Source organism: Tamandua tetradactyla, chromosome 25, assembly GCF_023851605.1.
Source record: "Tamandua tetradactyla isolate mTamTet1 chromosome 25, mTamTet1.pri, whole genome shotgun sequence".
NCBI lineage: Eukaryota > Metazoa > Chordata > Mammalia > Pilosa > Myrmecophagidae > Tamandua > Tamandua tetradactyla.
In genome coordinates this window covers 32,426,501-32,453,536 of record NC_135351.1, presented here as the reverse complement: position 1 = coordinate 32,453,536, position 27,036 = coordinate 32,426,501, and the positions used below count along the sequence as shown (strand labels likewise).

Below are 27,036 nucleotides of genomic sequence, written 5' to 3'. Positions count from 1 at the left end.
CTCAGAGAGAAGTAAGGCGTACTTCCTTGAGAGAATATTTCTTCTTTCTGGAACCTACAGTTCTTTGCTTTTAAAGCCTCTAACTGATGGATGAGACCCATCCACATTACTGAGGGTGACGACCTTTTTTTACAGTCAACTAATTTTAAATGCTAACCCCATCTACAAATACATCCACAGCAACATTTTGGCCAGTGTTTGATCAAACAACTGGTCACTATAAACTAGCCAAAGTGACACATAAAATTAACCATCACATCCACTCCTAAGAGTCAGATTCTTAAACTATTTATGAAATGAGAGTAATAGCACACTGTTTTCAACAACATGATAGGGACAGGGTTTTAAGAAGGGACGATCTATCAGGGAGAAGGTATATTACAGCATGATAGATAAGGTAGAAGAGGAGAGGAGAGAAGAGGAGAAGGTGAGAAAAGCAAAGGAGGATTACCCTTTAAATCCCTAGCTCAGGATCTATACTCCATTCAGAAATTCTTAGGCACACCCAGAATAAGAAAGAATGCAGTTTTTGAAACACTGAACTTGTCAAGTTTCTTAAGGGCTCCACTCTCTGTTTTGTGTTGTCTCAGGGTGTGCCAAACAGTTGTATTGTGTCATCTCAGAGCTCCCTAGCTGTGTGCCACGAGATCAGTGGAGAAACTCATCGCTAGGCCCTCTGCGTAGCTGGGCAGGGAGAGTGAGTGTAAGGCATCTAGCACCCCAGGGCTGCTGCCTCTGGCTCCCTCCATTCACCTACGTGGGGTGTTATCTTAGCTATGTGGGCTGTTGCGTTCAGAAAGTGGAAAAACACTGGCACCACAAATGACTATCAGTTTGCCTCACGATTCTGTTGTAAGGAGATAACATGGCTAAAGCGCTTTAAAGGAAATAGCACAAATGAGATAAACACATTAACTAGTATCTATGACATATGTATTTATGAAGTGCTTCTCTGTGCTAAGGACAAAATGTGTGTTATCTCATTTAATCTCACAACATCTGTACAAAGTAAATGCTTTTTTTTCACTAACTTTCAGATGAACACATTGTGTCCCATGATTCAGTTCCTTACTTGAGCTCATGCAGCTAGAGCCTTATTTGAATGCAGAGAAACTTATTTGTTTACTTACTTACTATACTTGCAGTCCTTGGATTAAATACATCAAATTCCTTCTTCTGAATGCAATGATCTGATGATCTGTTCATATAGAAAATATTAATTGTTGACTTATAAATGTAGTAGATGAATAAAACAGGATGAAACTTTAATCTGAAAGCTTTTATATGTATGTTTTAGGGAGATAATCTAATTACCGAGTGTCGCTACAACACAAAAGATAGAGCACGGATGACTTGGGTAAGAAACGTTTTCTGTTATTACTAAAATTTATTGTGGAGTGAGGGACTAAATCTTGATTTAGATGAAAAAGCATAAAAATAATTTATGGACATCTTGAGCATGAAACATAGACGTGGAATCAGAGCTCTTTTAGAGAACTTTATCAGACTTCAAACCAATTGGGGACACTATGGTAATATTTGCAGTGCAATTCATTGACTCTTTCATGAAAAGTCATTTTTTTTCAGTCTTTTCCTCTCCCAAATGATGTTGGCCATTAAGTGACCACCCTCTTGAAACTACGCTTAGATAAATAAAGACTTCTAAAGGAAGAACAAATTGCATTTTGTTCCATGACCTTTGGCCATCTGATCCAAAGAGAAATCTGATCCCAACAGATTTATTGGAGATTTCTGCTGAACATTCAAGAAATGGATAATTCAATCTCTTCCAAGGGATACAGGAAGAGGAAATACCTCCCACCAACTCATTCTTTGAAGTTAACATAATTTTAATGCTAAAATTTCATAAGGACCTTATGAGAGAGGCCAATAGCATGCACATGGATGGAACTGTCTTTGACAGTGATAAACGAAATCCTACAGTATAAGAAATGTTATGTTAGGATCAGTTTGGGTTTAGCTGAGTGGTAAAATGGTTTCATATAAGAAATTATACTAGAAAATATATTCATGTCATTCTATATTAAATATTAAAGGAAAAAGACGTATGATCCTCTCAATAGGAGCAGACAAAGCATTTATAAAATTTAAGCCATTCATGGACAAAGAAAAGACATTTGGAAAACTAGAAATAGAAGGAAATTGCCTTAATCAAATTAAAGTTAGCTATGAAAAATGTGTAACAAGTATCAAACTTATGAAATATTAAAGCATTTCTTTATTAGAAGCGTGCTTCCTTATTAGAAACATTCTTTTTGGTAGATGACAAAGACATTTATCATCATTACTTCTATTCAGTATTTTCCTGGAAAAGAGAAAATAAAACAAGATTCAGAGAGGAAGAAACTAAACAGAAGATTCACAAATATTGTGATTTTTACATCAAAACCCTCCCCCAGAAGATAACATAGAAAATTAATTGCATTTTAGTGCACAAGCAACTATCTGCAAAAAAAGTAATTAAAATAAGTTTTATACAAATAAAATTTAATATAAGATGTATTTGATCTCTATTGGGACAATTAGAAGTATTTATTCAGAGATATAAAAACACAATTAATGAAATTAAGAGATACCATGTTCATGGATAGGAGGGCTCAAACAATAAAGATATTGTATCTATTCAAATTGATCTATAAGCTTGATGTAATTTCAATAAAAATTTCAAAAGATTTTATGGTTCAGACTTTTGGCCTCCAATCCGAAAAGTATTTGCCTACCCAGTCAAGGTTGCAGATATTTTCTCCCACCTTTTTTTTTTCTAAAGTTTTGCAGTTTTGTAATTACATGGGACAAGTTGATTATTAAATCTAAATGGAAGAGCAAAGAGGTAAGTATAGGCAAGACAAAATTAAAAAGAAAAAACAAGATGATAAACCAGCTTCCAGATTGGAAACTTACTTTAAAGCTGTGGTATTAATGCAGTCTGGTGTGGGTCAAGAGTTGAAACAGTGGACCAGAAGTGCTATCCCAGAAATAGACTACAAAAATATAGATGGATACTTGGTTTATTATAGATGTGGCATTCAGTTAAGTTAGGAAAGATGGGTTTTTCATTAGAGGATGCTGGCACAATTGGGTATCCATCTAACAAAAATAAAATTGGGTCATTATCTCACACAATGCACAAAAATCCAATCCAGGTAGATTAAAAATTTAAATGTGTAAAGAAAATTTTAAATCCTTTAGCAGAAAAATATTTGAATATATCTTTATGAACTTGAGGTAGAAAAAGATTTCTTAGATGAAAAATAAAGAGCACAAACTATTGACAAAAATATTGATGTATTTGACTACCTTAAAGCTTTTGTTCACCAAAATGCACTGTTAAAAAAAGAGAAAGCAAATTTTGAGTTGGAAAAATATTTGCTATGCACAGATTGACAAGGCATTAGTATTCAACATATAAAGTAAATTCCATAAGTTGGTAACAAAAGATACAGTAGGGAAAGAGTAGAAACATTTCACAGAAATACAGACCAAAATATATAATAAGCATATGAAAAATGCCCAATTTCATTTAAACCAGGAACAAGCTATGGTAAACCAGAATAAAATGTTTAATACCCACCACTGTGGCAATATTTAAGCAGTCAAATACAATGTATTAAAACTGGAAACCTCACAGTGCTAATGGGGATGCAAATTTATAAAACCACCTTGGGAAAAATTGGTATTATCTAGTAAAGTTAGAGATTCATATATTCTCTGCCAGATTCCATTTCTTGGTAGATTTAAACCTGGAGCACTTTTGCAGAATGTGTTCTAAGTAATAAATGTATAAAAATATTCATAGTAATATGTAACATCACAGGAACAAAACAACTGAGAACAGCTCAATTATCCATCACAATGAAAATACGTAAACCCATTATAATATTTTCCTATAATGAAATTGTGTATAGCTATGAAAATAATGATCTAAAGCTACAGGTAATAACATGAACATATTTGAGGAATATAATACTGATCGAAAAGAGAAAGTTTGAAGCAGAATATATAGTATGATATCATATTTGAAAAGTTCAAAAACATGCTGAACTGATCAATGCATTGCTAAGAGATACATGTATGTATAAAGTAAAATAAAACTACAACAAAAAAGTAGAATGCTAGGGAAAACATCAAGGTAACAGTCTTCTTTGATGGGGGTGAGAAAGAAGGGTTGAGGATGGGCAAATGGATGGTTGTCAGTACAGTGATATTGTTTTTTTTCTTATGCCATATATATTATTTTTGTTTGCATGCAATATTTTACTAAAGACATAATAAACAAATTAATGTTGTAATGGATATTTAGATACCCTGCCTAGATATCTTTTTCAAGGCCAACACAGCCAAAACCCACCTACTAGAATTATTAGATGATGATACCTCACAGCTGTGTTCCTTATTGGAAATTCCTCATTACAGCAGGAAATGCCTCATCTACAGTTATACTCCCTCCAGAGGGTACTAAGCACCCAATTACTGGCTGTTATGCAATAGCCAGTTCCTGTCCTTAAATTTGGTACGGGTCTAAATGACCACCCAGTCCTAGGATTAAATATATTTACTTAGATATCAGTTGCAATCTCATTTATGGATTGGCTCTTTCCTTTGTCCAATTTTGCCTTGATCATCAAGTGCAAGACATTATGTTTTTGCAATTCATAAGATAATTACATATTGTCCATTGCATTAATTTATAGCCATGAACAATTCTTCTAAGTTTTCACCTTCATATTTGAAGGACAGATTTGCTGGACTTATAATTTCTGGTGGACAGTTTATTTTTCCTTGCAGCCCTTGAATATATAATTCTGTTGTCTTTTGTTACTTCCATCATTTAGGATGAGATGTTAATTTTCAGTTGTATCACTGTACTCCTTTATGTGATGTGTTATTTTTCTTCTGCTGCTTTCAAGATTTTCTCTTTGTCTTTGGCTTTCTATGACTATGTTGTGTCTAGGTATGGCTCTCTTTGTATTTATCTTACTTGGGGTTTGTTGAGAGTCTTGGATCTATAAATTAGTGATTTCCACTTAATTTGTGAAGATTTCAGCCATTATTTCTACAAATTTTTTTCTACCCCCTTTCTTTTATTTGCCATTTTGAGATTTTTGTTGCATATATATTGATATATTTAATGTTTTCCTATAGATTTCTGAGATGTTTTCACTTTTCTTTATTTTTATCTCTGTTATCTGGAGTGGCTAATTTCTATTGATGTATCTTTGAGTTCGTTGATTCCTTCCTCTGCCATTTCAAATCTGCTGTTGATCTCATCCCATTATTTTTTTAAAATTTAGTTACAGTGTCTTTCAGCTCTAGAATTTCTATTTGACTCTTTTGTATGCTTTCTTTTCTCTGGTAATGTTCCCTATGCACTTATTTTTAATATATGCCTTTAAATATTTAAACATGTTTTTCCCTTTGACTATACTTCTATCTTCTTTTCAAATTCTTTTCCTGCTAAATTTGGCACCTGGATTTTCTCACAAAGAGTTTACATTGACCAGCTTTTTTCTACTGAGGATAGGTCATAGTTTCCTGTTTCTTTCAGTGTCTAATAATTTTTGCCTAAAAATTGGATGTTGAAATAATATGTTGCAGCAAATCTGGATTTTGTTTTTCTGAGGGAAGGTCTCACTTTTTTAGTAGGTAATTAACTTACCTAGCTTCAGCTTCTCTGGATTTATGGGTATCATGTAAACCAAACATCCTCACGATCCTCTGAAATGTTCACTGCATTGAAAATTTTAATATTATACAAACAGAACCATGAGAATGTTATTAGGTTAGTTAATAAAAGTAACTTTTTCAGAGGTGGAAATGATTTTATTAATTTTAAGTGTGTTGCTATATTTTAAAAATCAGAATGTCATTTAGATTATTACTCTTTAGCTTTAAAGATTTATTATGATTCAATAGTCATATGTTTCTATATGTTACCTTGGTGGCTTGTGTAGAAGTGCCATAGTCAGTAAAACATATACTTTTTTGAATAAAATATCTCCATTTTCAGGGAGGACTAAGCACCAGGAATGAAATGTGTCTCTCATACCTTCTTTATTATCCAAGAATTAATCTTACTCGATGTGCAAGTATTCCAGACATTATGGAACAACTTCAGTTCATTGGTGTTAAGGAAATCTACAGGCCAGTCACGTAAGTACTACATGGAGTTCATGGTATGGGTAATATACTTCAGAGAAGGGTGGGCCTTCATTTTATATTGGATTCATTAGCATGTAATGGAATTCTTTTATGTGCTGTTCTATTTGGTTATTTTCAGTGGGGTAGACTAGGTAAGCCTCTTGGTTGCTGTGTTGACGGTCTCCAAGATCAGTTTCAGGTTCAGTGATTTACTAGGAGGATCCACAGGATTCAGTGTATAGTTTTGCTCATGTCTAATATTTACTATAGTGAAAATATACCAAAATAAACAAGTAATACACAAATAAACAAAAGGCAAAGGCACATGCAGTGAAGTCTAGAGAAACCAAGTGTAAGCTTCCAAAAGTTATCTCCCAGTCAAACAGTTCACTCATTCCACCAGCCTCAAATTGGGACATCTGTCAAGTATTTACTGGTAAAGCTCATTAAAGACTCAGAGTCCAGAATTTTTACTGGGGACGTTCACATAAGTACTTTCTGCCTTGCACATTTGGAAATTCCAGATTCCCAGAAGTAAAACTGGTGTTCAGCATAAACCATGTTGTTTGTACAAACAGTCTAGGCACAATGAGTCATTTTTATGTTTTATATCAGTATAGGCAACTTTTTACAAGTCAGGTTTCCAGATGCCAGCCAAGGGTCAATTTTGAACCAGGCATTTCCAAGGATAATAGTTACAGGCCTGTCTTCACTCTTTTCAACATAGTTGCTTATCATAAAAGCTACTCATAGTAGAATAATAAGTTAGATAAATATTAGTCCCTGAGATTATATTGTTAAAGGGAGTTGAGAGGTAAACAAATGAATATAAATTTAAAAAATTAGTCAATAGTAGATACCATGAAGATGATCAAGACATGGAAGGAAGTGTGTAGCTATTCTTAATAAAGTTAGGGAGGCGATGTTTGAATGGAGAACTAAATGATGAGAAGCCATCTATGGAAAGATATCAAAGTGCATTCTACACAAAGAGAAAAGCTAGTGTAATGACCCTAAGATGGGTATAAACCTGGCAGTTCCAGAAATAGCAAGCAGAAAGATGAATGTGGCTGGAGCAGAGTCAAGTGAAGTAGAGAATAAATGAGGAGGTCTGAGAGCAAGTATGACTAGATCATGTAGGGTTTCACAGGCAGCATAAGGACTTTGAGTTTTTAGTGCAAAGAGAAGCCATTGCATGGTATAAACAAAGTCAAATTGGTGACTGTTTTGAGAAAGGACTCTAGGAGGGAAACGTTTGGAAAGAACACCAATCATGAGACTTGTGGTTTGGGGTTGAGAGGTGATGGTGGTGGCTTGAGAGTTCAGCATTCAGGTTATCCTTTGAAGGTAGTGCTCTGAGGATTCATTCATTGGTTGTATCTCTGGGAGATGGCGAGGGAAAGAGAATAAAAGTCCAATGTTGAAGTGTGAATGGTCTTAGGGGAACATGTTTGAAGTAGAACTTGAGAATTCTGTTTTGTGTATGTTAAGGCTGATGTAGAAAGGGATTTCTATCTCTTCTTGTAACATTGGAGAGAGAAATTAGGATGTTGGTGGAAATTTGAGGATGGTAGATTTTGTTTTAACATAAGGAAGAGTTGTAATGATTAGAATTTTTCAAAATGAAAGGGACTGACTTAATTAGGCAAAGGGTGGACATAGATTTTTGAGGGAGTGTGTTTGAAAGACTAGAAAGCCATTTAATGAGTATGTAGTAAACAATAATGCTGAAGAACAATATAAAACGTGTCTATTTTTGCCTCTAAATATTACCATGGTTATAAATTATGGATTGTAAGAACTTTTTTTTTTAGTTAACTTATCATTAGAATATATGTTCTCCTGAATTCCTAATCCAAATAGTCAATGACCACCAGTATAGAAGTCTATGCCTAGTAAAATACAAATAACAAAATGATTGTGCAAATTAGTTTGTAGTTTACCTAATATTTTTACATGTATGACTTCATTTAGTTTTATTTTCACACAATTGTGGTAAGTACAGCAAAACATGCAACCCCAGTTTTATAGTGGAAGAAATAAAAACTAAGAGATTAAGAAATTATGCAACATCACATAGTAAATAGGGAAGCTATGTTTCATATTCTAATCTCCTGATTTATACATATATTGTACTGCCTTTTAACACAAAATAAATAATTATGCATGTGAAAAAATATAAAATATTAATGCACATAAAAACTCAGCACATAAAATGTTAATCTAAAAAGACTAAGATATAGTCTTATTTTTAGCATATTGATATTATATAATTCCTTATGGAGATGTAAAAAGTCACTTTCTTTATTTTGGGCTATATTTTTGCATATTCATGGAAACTTTTCCTCATCAAAGATTAATTTGAGAAAATGTTGAAAACAAATAGATAGCCAAAATGTTTATATGATAAATGAAATATACTCTATAGTCAGATCATTTTCTTTTATATTCTAACCGATGTGATGCCTCTAAAATGTTCAGCTCCCATTTCCCAATGAATTCTGCCAGTGTCTAAATCTTTGGTCTGCCCCAGAGGACATGGAAGCTGTATTTTAATCCGTGGAAAGTCAGGGGAGAATTGCTTTGCAGAACAAGATCAATTGTGAAATATCATTGCCCACATAAAACCATCTAACTAAAAAAATAAATTTATTTATTCTTTGAAAATACAAGTAAAAAAGAGCCTCTATTTTAAAACACAAGGTTAGACTCTAAATCAAATTTTCAAGTCTCATTCATCATTACAGTGACATAAGTGATGTTGGAAGCCAAACCAGCAAGGTACTGGCTAGAAGATCAGAAGGAGAGAAAATGGGTGGGGTGTCTTTTTCTGTCTTGCCTAAAAGGATATTGCTTATTTGGCTGCAAGGTACAGTACTAAAAAGAAATATATAGGGTATGACCCCAAATCTCCTATTTTGTGCTTTCAGCCTAATGATTAACGAGGTGCTCTGTTTTATTGTAAATACTCTGCGGCAATTGTAAGATTAGAGAATGGGTTGGTAGAAAAATAAAGACAACCACATCCTGTCTCAATTTCATTGTCTGTTCTGGGGGATGCAATTTTTCTCTGCCTCCTACAGCTCTAGGAAGGGCTTAAGGAAAAATTAAAAACTTACAAAAGATCAAAAAACAGAAGAGATAATGAATTTAGATAAATCATGTACTCTCTGTGACATGAAGCATCTGTACTCTGTCTGTGCAGCTCACATGAGGTTTACGTGTTGGAAAATTCCCATATTATTCATTATAATTCTGAAAAAAATCAAGCAAGTTGTTTCTCTTTTTCTTTGCAGGAATAATCACTTGTTTTTTATATTGTATAAAAATCACGCATTTTTTTTAAAGAATTCAGGTATTGCAGAAAAGTTTTAAATTAAATTGTGAAGGCAAGAGCAATCACCTAAAATTCTATTACTTAGAAGTGAACATTGCTAACATAAATCGAATGTTATTGCAAGTATCTTTATAACTAACAGATATAAAGATGAATAGATTAAAAACTATTATAAATATACTATTCTAATTAATAGTAATATAAGCTATTTATAAATTATAAAAACATTGAATTTTAATTTTGTTTTAATGTATCAAGAGAAAAAAATAAAGTAAAACTGAAGTAATTGTTGAACTTCAAATAAATGTTGTTGTTTTTAACCATAAAAGATATTATTTTTTGAAGGAGTTCTCAAGTGTTGAGTAAAGAGATTATAAAAGACATCAAGATTTGGACTTATTACTTTTTTAACTATATGTTTCAATAGTAGGTAATGAAAGATGAGCCATCAGTATTTTCACATTTCATCTACACCTACAAATATTTATTATTTATAGTATAATTTTTGAATTTTCAAAATTTTTAATATTTACGTTTAACTTTGAAACCATAATTTCCAAATTATTTAATGTAACTTTTATATTTAAATAGATTCAGTGATACCTCTCAATTTTTATATGATTTCTACATTTCTGAGCTCTTTAATTTGGTTCATCACGATTTTATCCTTAAATTGTTTAATCAAAAGGGTTTCTAAGTGCTTTGTACCCTGAATTCTTGTGTGCTTATATTTGCAAAGCATTTTGGTATATAAAACATTTTTAGGTCAAACTTCCTTTTCCTTTTGTATTTTCTTTCCCTAGATTATAGAAGATTCTTCCTTTATCTATAGGTTTCATAAGTTAAATGAAACATATTTCAATGCTTAGCAGTTTAGCATTCTGAACCAAGTTTTCCTGAAATAAAAGTGATCTTTCAATACATGTATTCATTTGTTTTTCCATATCAGGGAGACGTTCCTATATTATATCTACAAAAAATTTTAAAATCTATTTGGGATTTTTCTCAAGTGTTTGCTTTAGTAATTTAACTTTTCAAGAATATTCATCTTAAATTTGTTTCCTTTGTACTGCAGGCTCCCTTTTCATCTCATTGTGTTCTTTCAATCTTGTATTTCAACTCAATTAATTGGAATCATGCTCTTATAATTGTTGGAATTCTCTCCCAAGTAATTAGTTTACATTTTCTCCTAGGCTCAGTATTTCTCTGTCTCTCTACAGGCAATGTGACATAATTTCTTTTCTTCCTTATTTTTGCCTGATTGTATCATTTCTTGCTTATGTTAAGACACTCTTGTTCAAAACTTGTTTCTGCTCTGATAGAATGGAGGCAAATTCTTGATTTCCTTCCAAGCATACCTGACACTGGTTTTCTTTCTCTCTACATCACAGTTGGAGGATTGGGGATGATTTATTTTGTGTGTATTTTGAGGATGATGGCTTGTAGGTGTAAGGATGGGACTCATATTAGAATGCTTGAGATTTTATTAAATGCCGTTTGAGGAAAATTTCTGACTGGTTGGGCTTTGTCTTAGTTTGCCAGGGCTGTTATGACGAATACCACACAATATATTGGCTTAATAATAAGAATTTATTTTGTCCAATGATTGGGAGGCTAGAAGTCCAACATCAACGTATTGGCAGCGCTTGCTTTCTACCAGAGTCTGTGGCTTTCCCAAAGTTCTCCTTTATATGGAGAAGTCTCTCTGCTTTTGTGTCTTCTCCTCTGCTTTCTGTCATCTACTTCTGGGCCCAATTTCCTTTGCTTATACCTACCTCAGTTGTATGGATTAAGGCCCACCCTGATTCAACCTGGCCCCATGCAAATAGGATCTTTAAAGATTCCGTACACAAAAGAATCCACACTTTAATAATCACATCAAAAGAGGCCCTTTTTCAAGTAGGTTCATACCCTCAGGACCAGGAGGTTAAGACTTGAATGTGTCTTTATAGGAGATATGATTCATTCTGCAACAGGGCTGAATTCCTGTCCATGGAGGAATGTCCCGGGCTTTACATCGTGCCATCAAATCTGTTACAGCCCTGCAGCCTCTGCTTCTATGAAGGAGATTCAAAACTAGGGTGATTTCCCCGACATTCATTTCCTTAGTCAGGGGGTGTGAAGGGAATTAGGAGCTGCGGCATGTTGGGCAGATTTCCTAGTTTCCTTCTTTAACAATAAAATTGGGAAGAGTATGATGTTATGTTGTGTTCTTTCATTTGTCCATTTGTTGAATATCTATTTTTAGTTATTTATGTATATATATGTATTTTAAGTCAAATTGTTTAACTGTCTGGCGTCTTTTACTCAGAACAATGTTTCTGAGATTTGTCTATGCTGGTGCATTTATCAGCAGCCCTTTCCATTATTATTGCCGTGTAGTAGTTCTTTTTATGCATACAAAATTTCTTTATAGATTCACCAGTTGAAGGACATCTGGGTTGTTTCCAGTTTCTGGCTATTATGAAGAAAGCTGCTGTGACATTCTTATTAGTCTTTGTACGGACCTATGTGTTTGTTTCTCTAGGTTAATACCTAGTGGGTTGTATACTAAGTTTATGTTTATTTTATAAGATTCCCAAAATGTTTTGCAAAATGTCTGTATCACTTTATATCCGACCACTAATGTATGAGTTCCTATTGCTCCACATTCTTGCTGATGTTTTGTGCTTTCAATCTTTTAAGTTTTATTCATTCTAGTGAGTATATAATGATATATCATTGTGATTTTAATTTTTGTTTCTCTTAAGACTAAAGAAGTTGAGCATCTTCTCACATTCTTGTTGTTTCCTTCTATATGTTCAAATGGTAAATTGTTTTTTAAATTTTAATATACATTTTAAATTGTTCAAATTTTTATCCTTTCTTTAATTGAGCTTCTTGCTGTCTTTGTATGGAGTTGTAAGAATTCTTTGTATTTTGTAAGAGTTCTTTATATTTTAGATTTGTCATTTGTCAATAATTTCTCCAAGTCTGTGGCTTGACTTTCATTTTCTTAACTATGTTCATTGAAATTCATGTTTGTTATCCTAAAGAATTCTTTGCCTCCCCAAAGTTGTAAAGATTTTCTCCCTAAAAATTTTGTAGTTTTAGCTTTTAAGCTTAGGCTAATGATTCATTTTGAATTAATCTGTGTGTGTTGTTTGAGGTAAATGTTGAGGTGCATTGTTTTTTTTTAATCCAGATATCAAGTTTTTCAAGTACCAGTTGATGAAAAAGATATATCATTTTCCTTTTGAATTCTTATTGAATAACTTTGGAGCCTTTGTTGATAGCCAGTCGACTAGGTATTGACTATTTATGTCCCCAGTATTCTCTTTCATTGCTCTACATGTTTAGTCTCACATTTGATTATTACCACAGCTGATTATTAGAGTTTTATAATAAGTCTTGAGTAAGAGAGTGTACGTCCCAAACATTGACATTCTTTTCTTTTTTTCAAAATTGTTTTGGCTATTCTAGGTTCATTTGTGTTCAATATGTATTTTTAAATCAACTTGCCAATTTCTTAGAAAAAGGGTCTGTTGGGGTTTGGTTGGGATTCTGCTGAATCTGCTTGTGAGAATTGACAACATTGAGGCTTCTAATCCGTGATTATGGTGTCTATCTTCATTTGTTTACTTATTCCTTAATTTTTCTCAGCACTGTTTTGTAGTTTTTATATAGAGGTTTTGCAGATGTTTTGTTACTATTTCTTGTTTTTGTTTTAATATTGTCTGCAAATTCTTTAATCTGTCATTTCTAGTTCTCTGAATATTGACTATCTGTTTTGAATGTACAAATACAAATTGCTTCTTTTTTTGTTGGAAAATCGAAACTTTTTCTACCATTGTTAATTGCAGTAACCTTTTTATCTTTTAGGAAAACCCACACATCTGAGTTTAGATTGACTTTGCAAAAGAAAATTACTCATCGATATTAAAACATAAAATCATGACATAACCTAACTTAGTTTTATAAACTACAGGGCAATAGAAATGATGTCTTCTATTTGCTAGTGTTTCTGGCCAGAAATTTACACATCATGTCAGATGTGTCGAAATGTAACTGTTTTAATTTCTGATAACTTTCCTAATATTCTTAACTAACCTCCAATCCCAGTGATGGCAGAAGAGCTTGTTCCTTCAAAGTTACCTGCTTCTGGTTTAAAGCTTAGTCTCTTTAAGAAGAATGCTCAGGATAAATATTCACTGTGTCAGGATTTATTCTTTATGTGTTCTCCTTCTTTTGTTTTTTCCATGTGTAATCTGAAAGTATGATGTAGGAAAGATTAGAGAGGGTAGAAATGAGAAGAAGGAAGTTTATTGGTATGGTATTGTTATAGGGTAGGGGTTGGGCACAGTAAGAATGGAAAAGAGAAGATAAATATGAGAAGTTAAAGATGCATTCTTAAAGAGGTTAGAGGCCATGTCCTCCAGGTCACTCAGCCTCAGTCACTTCTTTCTCCTATTTATGAATCCTTAGGTTTAATTTTGTCTCTATCTTTTCTCCACTCATCTGTAGCAATCTCAGTAAATGCAAATCCACTGACATATAGCAGCCAAGCTTTTAAAAATATCTTCTGTTATGATGATGGCACTATTCGCTCTTACCAGCAAGATGGCAGAAAATTCAGATTTACTCCACCTACATGTCTAAATAGAAATTCAAGCACTGCCTTGTGGTATTTTAAGTGGTTACAGGTTGATGATTTTCTCCCAAGCTTTTCCCTGGTTATAAAGCTGATTTTCTTTTCTTTTTTCATATCTGGCACCTTGATGGCACCTGTCTTTTTGAAAAGTAAATTTTATTTTTAATATTTTATATTCAAATTATTTTAATCTTACTAAAACCTAGCTAAAGCTTGTAGTATATTTAAAAAGTCTTGGTATATAAATATAATGGACCACTTTCAAGTTTTTGTTCTGTACTAATTCTGGATTGTCTCTCTGTATGACCTCACATCTTTACTCTTAAAACACTATAGAGAATTTATGCCATTGTTAGATATATCTAATTTAGTTTGATACTGATTACTTTTATTTTATAATACGTAACTTTAAGATCTCTGTATAAAATAAGGCATTTATATGTCCACAAATAATACTTACTTTATTAAAGGAAAATGGCTGCAAAGATTAATGAATATAAAGGTCCTCATCATATATTTCCCATTGTTTTTTTCATACCTCACTTATTAGAGTATGGGTTGCATAATTTTAATTTAATTTATGTTGTTTTCATTTGCTAGCTGCTGGAATGCAGTATCCCAGAAACAGAATGGCTTTTAAAAAGGGGAATTTAATCAGATGCTAGTTTACAGTTTCAAGGCCGAGAAAATGTCCCAATTACAAGTCTATAGAAATGTCCAATCTAAGGCATCCAAGGAAAGACACCTTGGTTCAAGAAGGCCGATGAAATTCAGGGTTTCTCTCTCAAGTGAGAAAGCACATGGTGAACACAGTCAGGATTCCTCTCTCATCTGGAAAGGCACATGGCAAACATGGCATCATCTGCTAGCTTCTTCTCCTGGTTTCCTGTTTCATGAAGCTCCCCAGGAGGCATTTTCCTTCTTCATCTCCAAAGGTCACTGGCTCATGGACTCTGCTTCTCATGGCTGTGTTGTTCTGCTCTGCTCTCTCTGAATCTCCCATTCTCCAAAATGTTTCCTCTTCTATAGGACTCCAGAAACTAATCAAGACCCACCCAAATGGGTGGAGACATGTTGTCACCTAATCCAGTTTAACGACCACTCTTGATTAAATCACATCTCCAGAGAGATGATCCAATTACAGTTTCAAACATACAATACTGAATGGGGATTAGAAGAAATGGCTGCCTTTATAAAATGTGATTAGAATTAAGACATGGCGTTTCTAGGGTACATACATCATTTCAAACCAGCACAGATTTAAAAAATTTATCTATGTAACTCCATAAAATAATAAAGGATGTTCAAATTTTTTAATTATCTTTAGTAAAAGAATTTACTGTCTTTTACTTAAAAAGATAATATTTAATGTCCATTGCATGAGATGTGTATGTGTGCCTATGAATGAATGTGTATTTGTGAGTAAATATGTGTGTATGAGTGAATATTGTATGTGGGGGTGAATATGTGTGTGTATGTGTGAATATTGGGCACAAATGAATAAATTGTGAAGATCAAATATTAGAAACATAAATTCTTCAGCTGGAGGTTAATTAGTCATTTAAGGAAGACAGTATCAAAGTTTCTAATATTCCTAATTTTTTCTACCCAGGTAATAAGAGCTAGCAAATTTCACAGGTTTCTTATTCATAGAATTCTTCATTGCTATAAAAACACTTTTATTATTACATCATGCAAAATAAAATGAGTGATGTTTGTTCCTAAATTCATTGTTTATTTCAGTCAGAGCTAAACCTACCCATGGGGCCTCTGACATAACAATAGGCAATGGTGGCACGTAGACTTAGGAAAAATCTGGGGCATTGGTTTGGAGTGAAATCTTTTCTCAAAGATTTGGGGAAAATATCATTTGATTTTTAAAATTTCTGAGTGGTAGATAACATGAATAATACACGTGTTATTTGCACAGGTAAAAACAACAGAACTCTGAATGTCTATGCCAGCAAATTTCAGAATGTAGAATATAGGAAAATAAATTTGTTTCTCACAGATGCTACCTCCCTCACCTTCCTCCTCTCCCCATCCATCCCTTCCCAGCTGCAGGAAAGTGGCCACTCTATCTGCTTGGACGGGGGTATATTTTACAAACACCAGCTTGGTTCATCCCTTAGTGAGCCTCAGGAGTTGTGATACCTTCAAAGCTATTGTTTGAGAGGCTGTGAAAGTCCACCAGCCGAGCATTTTGCATTAAGTATTGACCAGGGGCAGCTTCTCTGTCAGGTCTCAGGAGACAGTCTTCAAAAAAATGGTCTTCTTTCCTTTCAAAAGTGAGTGCAGAGTTCTCGCCTGCCATGCTGGAGACCCAGGGGTTTTTTGCCTAGGCAAAAAAAAAAAAAAAAAAAAAAAAGTGAATGCATTCCTTCTTTATGTGTTTGTGAAAAAGAGAAAATGAGTGTGCATATGTGGGAGAGGAGGGGCGAAGGAAGAGTTGGGGAATGAGAGAGAAGCAGAGACCCAAAGCCCTTTAACCTTGGTACTCAAACACTTTAGCAATTAAACTCACATAAGCCCAAGGACCACTGAGTTCTCTTTTTGGCCTTTGTTAAACCACTTGCCAATTTCTCCCCTTAGCTCTGATTTAAATAGATTTTTTAATTAGGAATTATTTTGACTTAATTATTTTAGCAATATGAGTTTGTGCTGAATTGATATAAAACATTGAAAGTATCAGCGAAAATGTTTTAAAGTTGCACGAGTTTGATATTTTTGTGGAGTGTATGATGATGAGCATCATTAAGCTTGATGTCTACCAATTTTCTCAACAGCAAGAAGACACTTTTCTTTTAATTAAGAAAAGCTGTGACAGAGTTTCTGCTTGGTGTGATGAAAATTTTTTGATAATGGACAGTGGCGATGGTAGTACAATATTGTGGATGAAATTAATGCAACTGAATTGTATCCCACAAAATGATAAAGATGGGAAGTTAAATATATGTTTACCACAATTCAAATTTTTGAGTTAAAGAGAAAAGTTAAAAAATTAAAAAAATTTTAAGTTAAAGAGAGAAAAACATTTTTTAAACAAGGAAAAATCATGTTTTAATAAAACTTTTGCCTATGAATTGAGAGTTAGAATACTTAACATTTTGGAAATGGAGTGGGACATCTCTGGGTTCAAATTATAGTTGTGTGACCTTGGGCAACTCACTTAACCTCCCTAAATCTGTTTCCTCGCTTTATATAAAGAGGGGAAATAATTATACAACCCTTCCTCACAGAGTTATTGTACAGATTGAATGATATAGCATGTATGAGGGGGTTAGCACAGTACATGGGAAACGCACAACTGAAATTAGCTATTATTATCATCATTATTGTTGTTTATATTTAAATCCATTTTGGGGTCCTGAATTATCAGATGGTCTATACTCTGTATAGATCAAGTATGGAATTCACTTGTTGATTAGGCTCGTGCTATCAAACGAAAACTCAAGGCTGTGCTGCTTTTTAGAGATAAGTATGTTTAGTATCTCAAATTTTATTAACAAGCAGCCTTGGAAGGAGAAAGCCAAGACAGAAGGTTTTCCTGGTTTCTGCATGTTAAGTGAAGTCCAGTACTTGTGTTAGAGAAGTTATGGAGTAGTCAATGAGTTGGTGAAACTCAACCTCCATAGCAAATAAAGTTTACAACTCTAAGTAAGGACAATATTCTCCAGTTGTAGGTTGTACTAGCAAACATTTATGGCCTCAAAAGTAAGATCAGTAGTTACTGGAAACTATTACAAGAAAGAGTTTTTTGGGTGTGTGTCCTCTATAAATAGATTTTGACAGAAGTTCAAGTAAAAAATAGATTTTTAAAAAATATTTTTTAACTCATTGTGAATACGTGCAGTCTACTTTCTTACCTCACAAGGTGAAATGGCTAACTGGTTTCTTTGTGTTTTTGAAACAGTTTTGTTAATATTCTTTTCATGATTCCAGATTTAATCTGATAATGGAGGCTTCAGGTAAAAATTTTAGCCAAGGCCAATTAAAGAATATGGGTTTCCTAATTTTCTGATTTCATTATGAATAAAACCTTTTGAAGGGTAGGGCTTTGACAAAAATGTTCTGCTACTATAGTAATAGACAATATATACTCTGAGACAGAAAAATAAAATGCTTATCATATAAAATTATTAGAGCTGACAGGGCCTAAAATTTAGCCAGAAAAAAAGTGTAATCTTAAGCTACACAAACTTCTGAGTTTTAGATATATTCCATTACTCTTTTAACTGTAAATGCAAATATTGTTCAAGAGTTGGAGCTAATGTTGATGACTTAACACATGCAACTAATTTCAAAATGTGTTGCAATTTACAGTTTAGGCATAGAAGAGCCACAGCCTTTTTCAGTCACCAGCTGAGTGGGATAAATTCTACAAAGATGGGATACCTGAAAAGGGCCTCACAATTACATGAGAGACAATAATAATATACAAATATTAATGTAGAAAATAATAAAAACCTGTGCTCTTGGGAATTATTTTTGTAATAAAAGGTGTCAAGAGACTTATGCTGTCAGCCATATGGCCAGAATAATAAGATTAAGTCTAAGTTAGTGTTAAGTGATATTCAGGATCCTCCAAAAGTGAACCACATAATATTAAATTGAGATTTGTTCTTCTTTAAATTTATATTATTCTAATGGAGGGGATGGAAAAAAATGTCTCAGCAGATGTAAAATATTAAGTCAAAGGTACATGCCCTTTGACTTAATATTTTACATTTGCTGAGACATTTTTTTTGTCTTAGGATGAGACATTCTCATTGTCTTGAGAATGAAAGGCTTAGAGCAAGTTAGAAGAAATGTCCCTTCCCTTGATGGATATTGAACTTACAAGCCTCAGGTCTGAGGAGCCCCCTTTCTTTTCTGTGGACCAGGAATATGCTCCTCTTACTAGGAGCATACAACGTTCTCTTGGTGCCGTGGGCACCATTTACCTTTTGATAACTCAAGAGAATTTCTTGGAAGGTTCATGGATGAATTTCTCTAATGTAAACTTTTGTGATATGGCAATATTTTCTTAGGAATTAGTTATATAAGCTTTTTTTTTTTTTTTTTTTTTTTTTTTTTGGTATGCTTTATGGTGGGGTGGGTGGGTCAGGTTTCATTCTTTTTCCAAGTGAGTATCCTGTTATTGCAGCCCATTCGTTGATTGTGTGTTGGGGAGGGGAAGGTGGGATGTGCAAGGCTCTTGGAATCGAACTAGGGTCTCCCACCTGGCAGTGAGAATTCTACCACTGAACTACCCTTGCACCCCTGAATTATATAAACTTTTATTTAATGAAAGACACCAGCCAGAAATGTATGATTTTATGCTTCTGTGATTTCTTTCCTTCCTGGACATTTAACGCATTTTTTTTTTTTTTTTTTTGCTTTTTTTAATGTGGCAAATGGAAGCACAGTATATCATCTGCAGAGTATTTTCTGTTCTCAGAAAAAAAAGTTAAGCCCTGGTTCAAATTTAGATCTTTTGTATGTATCTTCTCACTTCTTAGGCAATCTGAAACAGGGCAACCAGCAGGGGTCAGGCTTTTCAACTGTGTGGGTTTGCATTTTGCATGTTTCCATACCTTTTAAAAAACCTGCAAGGTTGGTTGTTTTTTGTTTTAATTACACCATTAAAATCATACTCTTCAGGAATGAATTATGCCCAGTTATAAAATTTAACTGACCAAAATAAAGGAGTAAAGAGTTGCTAAGTTCTGAGAAAGCTTTCCCAGCCAAAATTTTTCCTCTATAAGTAATACCATGTGCTATTAAACAGAGATTATCTTTTAAAAAAGACTCCTACTTTGGTACGTGTTTCTTTTAGTGAATTCAGCAATGCTTTTTCATTTGGTTCCCTGTGTGTGTAGAAATGAACAAATGTGAGATTTGCTTTAGAAAGTTAAAAATAAGGGAAGCATGTAATTCTTTTGTTCGAAATGTGACTAATTGTGATTATTTTAAATTCAGAACCTGGCCTTTCATAATCAAAAGCCCCAAGCAGTATAAAAACCTTTCTTTCATGGATGCAATGAATAAGTTTAAATGGACTAAAAAGGAAGGCCTCTCCTTCAATAAGCTTGTCCTTGGGCTGCCCGTGAACGTGAGATGTTCCAAGACGGACAACGCGGAGTGGTCGGTAAGCCCCGCTTTGCTTTAACCTCCTGAGAACCCACATGTCACATTTCTCCTAAATTCACAACGGGAAAATCTAAGGTGCAGACAAATATCCGTAAATCTGAGCAACTCCATTTTCTTGGAAGACAGAAATTTATTCTAAAACTAACATCGGGGTGAAATAGAAATAGGATCTGTAGGGAGCTTTAAAAAGCACTGATGCCTCATTTGTATTTTCCTTTTTCCAAAGCTGTGTCTGGCCCTCTTCTCTGCTCCCCTCCTAAAGCTTATGCTTTCTGATTCCCTTGATGCTGGATTCCTTCCTAGCAGCCACCCCTCTGCCCCTCTGTCCCCTCTCCTCATATAGGGGACTGAAAAACTTGGTCACGGCCCAGAGCTTAGCTCACGTGCTCATTTGCTCTGCCTGCTCCTTCCTTTCCAGATCCAAGGAATGACAGCCTTGCCTCCAGACACAGGAAGACCGTATAAAGCAGAGCCCTTGGAGTGTGGACCATCTTCCTCATCGCGGCACAGACATTTCTCCCTCGCCTTGCTGGTGTGTGCTGTGGGACTCAGCCACGTGCTGGCCACCAAGTACTTGTGAACCTTCTCCCGTTGTACTCGGCCACCAGGTTTTCTGGGAGCCGAACGCATCACTTAAAGCGCAGGTTAAAGGCTGTATCTACTTTGGGCATGAAGGGCGTTGAGGTTTTCCCTTCTCACTCTCCTCCTCTCTACTTGCTCCCCTTCTTTCTGCCCTAGAGATATTGATCAGTTCTCTTCTTTCCCTCAGAAATGCCTGAAGTGATGTAAGGATGGCCAATAAAGCAAAACTAGCCCGACTTGACATAATCTTTTTAAACAAAAATTGGACAAGATCAAGTGGGGGTAAAAAAATTATTTCCTTTCACATTCCGTTTTATTTAAATAGGCATTGTTGCTATCCTACACACCCCCCCACCTTGGCTTCTATATTCCTTTAAAAAAATGCTTTCATCTTAAAATTATATAAAAAGAACTGCTCTGCATCCCAATTTTCTTCCTCTGTGGTTCTCTGGGTGTGATTTCTCAGGGGTGAAGAGTCCTTCCTTGTTGTTTGCATCCTCCTGAGAGTGACCCACCTCAGTGGGGTGGCGGGGTGCTGGCAGGGTGACCCCACTCTAGTCTCCTCATTCTCTGGATCTCTGGGTTCCCCTAAACTACCCGAACCCATCTCAAACTGCACTGTTTTCCCTCCCTGCTCAGCGCTGGCCAGTTGAGTCCTTTCCTGAACATTGTCACTACCTGAAAAGAAAGAGACGAAGGGAAACAGAATATAGGATGCTGACGATTGCACACTGAGGAGAAAATGTGGCCAAACTCAGCTGTGTGGGGTCTTTTATCAGATCCCAGTCCACGGGCAGACGGTGGCAGGACTGGGGAGGTGACGCTCATGCTGCGTACTGGCTCAATTTGAGCCACAGTTCTTATTTTATTTTATTTTTAGGGAAACTGTAGTTTTACAGATAAATCATGCATCAAATCCAGAATCCCCCTATACCACCTTATTAGTGACACCTTGCATTAGTGTGGAACATTTGTTGCAATTCATGAAAGAACATTTTTATAATTATACTATTAACTCTAGACCATCACTTATATTAGGGTTCTCTGTTTGTGTTGTACAGTCCTAGCTTGTTTTTTTTTAATTTATCTTTGTAACATATATACAACCTGAAATTTCCCCTTTTAACCACATTCAAATACATAATCCATCAGTGTTGCTTATGTTCAAAATGTTATGCTACCATCAGCACCATCCATTATGAAAACTTTTGCATGAAATCGAATACAAATTCAGTACAATTGAAGACCTCCTATTCCCTACCTCTGTGTCAGCCCTTGGTAACCTATATTCTAGTTTCTGACTCTGAATTTGCTTATTTTATATCAATGAGATCATAAAATATTTGGTCTTTTGCGTGTGGCTTAGTTCACTCAATATAATGTCCTCAAGGTTCATCCATATTGTTGCATGTTTCAGAACTTCATTTCTTTTTACAGTTGAATAATATTCCATTGTATGTATATACCACATTTGTGTATCCATTCATTGGTTGATGGACACTTGGGTCGCTTCCTTCTTTTGGCAAGTATGAATAATGTGCACATCGATGTGCAAATATCTGTGTGTGGCCCAGCTTTCAAATATTTTTTTGGTACATCCTTAGAAGTGGAACTGTTGGGTCATATGGTAATTCTATACGTAACTTTCTGAGAAAACACTGAACCATCTTCCACAGTGGCTGTATCATTTACAATCAATCAGTGTTCCTAATTCTCCATATCCTCTCCAACACTTGTAATTTTCTGGGGGTTTTAGTAGTAGTAGCCATTCCAGTGGGTCTGAAATGGTGTCTTCCTGAAGTTTTAACTTGCAGTTTCCTGATGGCCATTGAGGTGCTTTTTTGTCTATTTGTATATCTTCTTTGGAGAAATGTCTATTCGAGTCTTTTGCCCATTTTTAACTGGGTTGTTTATCTTTTTTATTGTTGAGTTGTAGGATTTCTTTATGTATTCTGTATGCAAATATTTTCTCCTATTGAATAAGTTGTCTTTTTACTTTCATGATAAAGTCTTCTGATACACAAAGGTTTTTAAATTTGATGAAGCCCCATTTTTCTATTTTTTTCTTTTGTTGCTTGTGCTTTTGGTGTAAGGTCTAAGAATCCATTGTATAACACAAGGTCTTGAAGAGTCTCCCTATGTTTTCTTCTAAGGATTTTATAGTTCTGCTTCTTGTATTTAAGTCTTTGATCCATTTTGAGTTGACTTTGTATATGATGTGAGGTAGGGATCCACCTTCATTCTTTCACATGTGGATATTCACTTTTTCCAACCATTTGTTGAAGAGATTTATTGAACAGATTGTTCTTTCCCAATTGAGTAGACTTGACCCTCTTGTCAAAAATCAGTTGGCCATAAATGAGAGTGTTAATTTCTCAACTCTCAGTTCTATTCCAGTGATCTATATGTCTGTCATTGTGCCACTGCCATGTTGTTTTGATTACTGGGGCTTTGTGATATGTTTTAAGACTGGGAAATATGAGTTCTCCAAATTCATTTTTCTTTTCTAATGTGGCTATGGCCATTCAGGGTCCCTTACTCTCCCATATAAATTTGTTGATTGGCTTTTCCATTTCTGCAAAGAAGGTTGTTGGAATTTTTATTGGTATTACTTTGAATCTGTAAATGGCTTTAGGTAGAATTGACTTATGAACAATATTTAGTCTTCTGATCTATGTATGTGGAATGTCCTCCCATTTATTTAGGCCTTCTTTGATTTCTTTTAGCAATGTTTTGTAGCTTTTGTATAGGTTCTTTATATCCTTGGTTAAGCTTATTCTTAGATATGTGCTTATTTTAGTTGCTCCTATAAATGAATTTTTTTTCTTGATTTCTTCTTCCAGTTGTTCATTATTAATGTAGAGAAACAGTACTGGCTTTTGCATGTTTATCTTCCATCTCTTCACTATGCAGAATTTGTTTAGTAGTTCCAGTAGTACATTGTGTAGTTTTCAGGTTTTTCTATATAGAGTATCATATCTTCTGCAATTCAGCAACAGGAAAAATAAATTGGAAAGGAAGAATTAACACGTTCACTATTGCTGATGACAGGATCCTATATATATATATATATAGAAAATCCTAAAAAAGTGCTATATTGAAGTCTCCTACTATTCATGTAGAACTGTCTATTTCTCCCTTCAAATCTGTCAATATTTGCTTAATGTATTTTGGGGCTCCACTTTTTAGGTGCTTTTGTATTTATAATTGTTAAATCTCTTTGTTGAACTGATCCTTTTAGCAGTATATGATGATCATGTAACAGTTTTTGACTTAACATCTATTTTCTCTGATACTAGTATAGCTATCCCAACTCTCTTTTTGTTACTACTTGCTTGGTATATTTTTTCCATCCTTTCACTTTCAACCTATTTTGAATTTAAGGTGAGTCTCTTGTAAACAGCATATCGTTGGGTCATGCTTTTGTTTAAAATCCAGTCTCTGCCTTTTGATTGGAAAGTTGAATTCATTTACATTTAAAGTAACGCCTAAATATGTGCTACTTTTATCTGCCATTTTGCTATTTTGAATTTGTAAGACTTAAGACATACATTTTTTGTCCCTCAATTCTTCCCTTAATAATACTTCTGTATTTATTTCCTTTTTTTTTTGTATTGTACCTTTTTGTGTCCCTTCTCATGTCTTTCTGAATGTATTTCTCTTTGAGGTTATCATGAAGTTAAAATTTAGCATCCCAAATCTTTAACAGTCCTATTTGACTGATACCAACTTATCTCTAATAGGATGTGCATACACTGTTCTATTCCCTTCTGCCCCCCCACCTTTCTCCTCTACATGTTACAAATTATATCTTAGCACATTGTGTGTCAAAACCATGAGTTTATCATTACTTCTTATGTATTTGCATTTTAGCACCTGTAGGAATAAGAAGTATAGTAACATAACAAAAAGTACAATACAATAGTGCAGACATTGTTTTAGTTTGGTAATGCTGCTGGAGTGCAATATACCAGAAATGAGTTGGCTTTTATAGAGGGAATTTCTTATGCTACAGGTTTGCAGTTCTAAGGCCATAAAAATGTCCAAATTAAGGCATTCAGAAAAATATACCTTGACTCAAGAAAGGCAGATCTGGAGGAACACAAAGCTTGCATCTGCTGGTCCTTTCTCTCCTGGTTTCAAACAGCTTCTCTGGGGGCATTTTTTTCTGCATCTTCAAATGCCTGTCTTGTCACCTCTGAAGTGTTTTCCAAAATGATTCCCTCTTAAAGGACTCCAGTAAGTGGATTAAGACACACCTTGAATGGGCAGAGACACATCTCCATGGAAACCACCTAATCAAAATGTCCCATCCACAATTAGGTGGAGCACATCTCCATGGAAACAACTTAATAAAAAATATCTCACTCAGCAATATTCAATCAGGATTAAAGCACATGACTTTCCTGGGGTACAAAACAGCTTCAAACCAGCACAGGCATTTATAATTATCCATATGGTTACCTTTGCTGGAGGTCCTTATATCTCTGTGTGCTTTGATCCACTGTCTAGTGTCCTTTCCTTTAAGCCTAAAAACCTCCCTTTAGCATTTCTCATAAGGCAGGTCTCAAAGAAATGAACTCCCTCAGCTTTTGTTCATCTGGAAATATCTCAATCTCCCCCTTATATTTTAAAGAAACTCTGCATGGATATAAAATTCTTAGTTGGCATTTGTTTTCTTTCAGCTCTTTAAATATTTTGTACCATTGCCTTCTTGCATCCGTGGTTTCTGTTGATAAATCAGCATCTAATCTTATTAGGAAGGACATAATACATTGCTTTTTTTCTTATAGCTTTCAGAACTCAGTCATTGTCATTGGCATTGGACAATTTGATTACTATTTGTCTGGATGTGGTTCTCTGAGTTTACCCTGTTTGAAGTTTGTTGAGCTTCTTGAATGTGCCTATTCATATCTTTCCTTAAGTTTTAGAAGTTATCTACCATCATTTCTTTGAATAGTCCTTCTGCCCCTTTCTTTCTTCTCCTTCTGTGACTTCCATAATGCATGTATTGGTATGAGATAGGTCCTTTACGCTCTGCTGATACTTTTTTTTTTCTTTCTGTTCCTCAGCTTGAGTTATCTGAGTGATTTAATGCAGGTAGTTCTTTGCCCCAGGTTGCTTAAACTTCATTTTTCTTACACTGTCCCAGCTGTGAGTAAGCTGCTTCTCTGTCCTCAGAGCAAACTCTGGGAGGGCTAGCTCAGAACGAGTTCCCCTGCACTGTTTCTCAGATGTCCATCTGATAAATTGGCACTGACATACATGGACCTCAGTATGCACACAGGGGACACTCTACCCCATCTGGCACAGGGCCAGGGACCCAAAATTCAAGGGTGAGATGGCTCCACCCTACAGTGTAGAGGGCATGCAGTTGGAGCCAGCCAAGTAACAGGAGCTTGTTTTCAGGCTCTTCAAGCTGAATTTTATTGGTTCAGCACTTGCTTTGTTAATGCAAGCCCTTTAACCCTTTTCCATAGTTTTGAAGATGGTTGCTGTCTTTACGTTTCTTCTCTCACCTTTGCCTGGGAGTTTGGGGGTTGGAACAATGGCTTCCCTTGGGGCTGACCCCCAACAATTGAAGTAACATCATTTACCACAGTTTACCAGCCTCTTCCTCTTGCTCTTACCTGGATGTTGCACATTGTTAACTAAACCCCAGAGTTTCAAAGTGGTTGTTGGAGACACTTCCTGCCAATTCAATAGTTGATTGGGTGGAGGGTCTGATACCTGAAATTCCCTACTCTGCCATCTTCCAACAATCCTCTCTGTAGATTTATTTTTATATTATCTATGAAACTAACTTTCCATAATAAAATTGTCACCATTTGAATTGGTTGTCATTTTTGTTGTTGTTGTTGCTACTCTCTTTGTATACAGTTAAGTGAACACTTGTTTGTGTTCTTTCTTCACTTCTTAAGCTAATTCTGTTTGGATCCTATTAATAAACAAAATGAAATCAATTTGTGTGTGTGTGTGTGTGTGGTATCTTGTACATTCCTTGAGAAAAGCAAGTGCTTCAAGTACCAATATTGCCAGGTAAGTCAATTGTGTTGCATTTTCTATTTCCTTTTAAAGCTGTTTCTCCCATACAGACCATATTTTCAATATAGAACAGATCATCTTTTAAGCAAACATTATGTTTGGCATGTTTCCACTCTGGAATTTTAGAATTTGTCCATTTAATGAAATATTT

General features: G+C 34.7%; 1 protein-coding gene across 1 annotated transcript in view; it reads left to right on the top strand.

The window, feature by feature from the left end:
* MOXD1 (monooxygenase DBH like 1) overlaps positions 1-26,803 on the top strand; it is a 104,858-nt gene extending 78,055 nt beyond the window's left edge. The window contains exons 9-12 of the mRNA XM_077143991.1: positions 1,298-1,357; positions 6,029-6,171; positions 20,088-20,256; positions 20,677-26,803. Coding sequence (XP_077000106.1) covers positions 1,298-1,357; positions 6,029-6,171; positions 20,088-20,256; positions 20,677-20,838 — 534 coding nt within the window. The 3' untranslated portion in view covers positions 20,839-26,803. The remainder of the gene's footprint in view (positions 1-1,297; positions 1,358-6,028; positions 6,172-20,087; positions 20,257-20,676) is intronic.
* Positions 26,804-27,036: the final 233 nt, after the last annotated feature.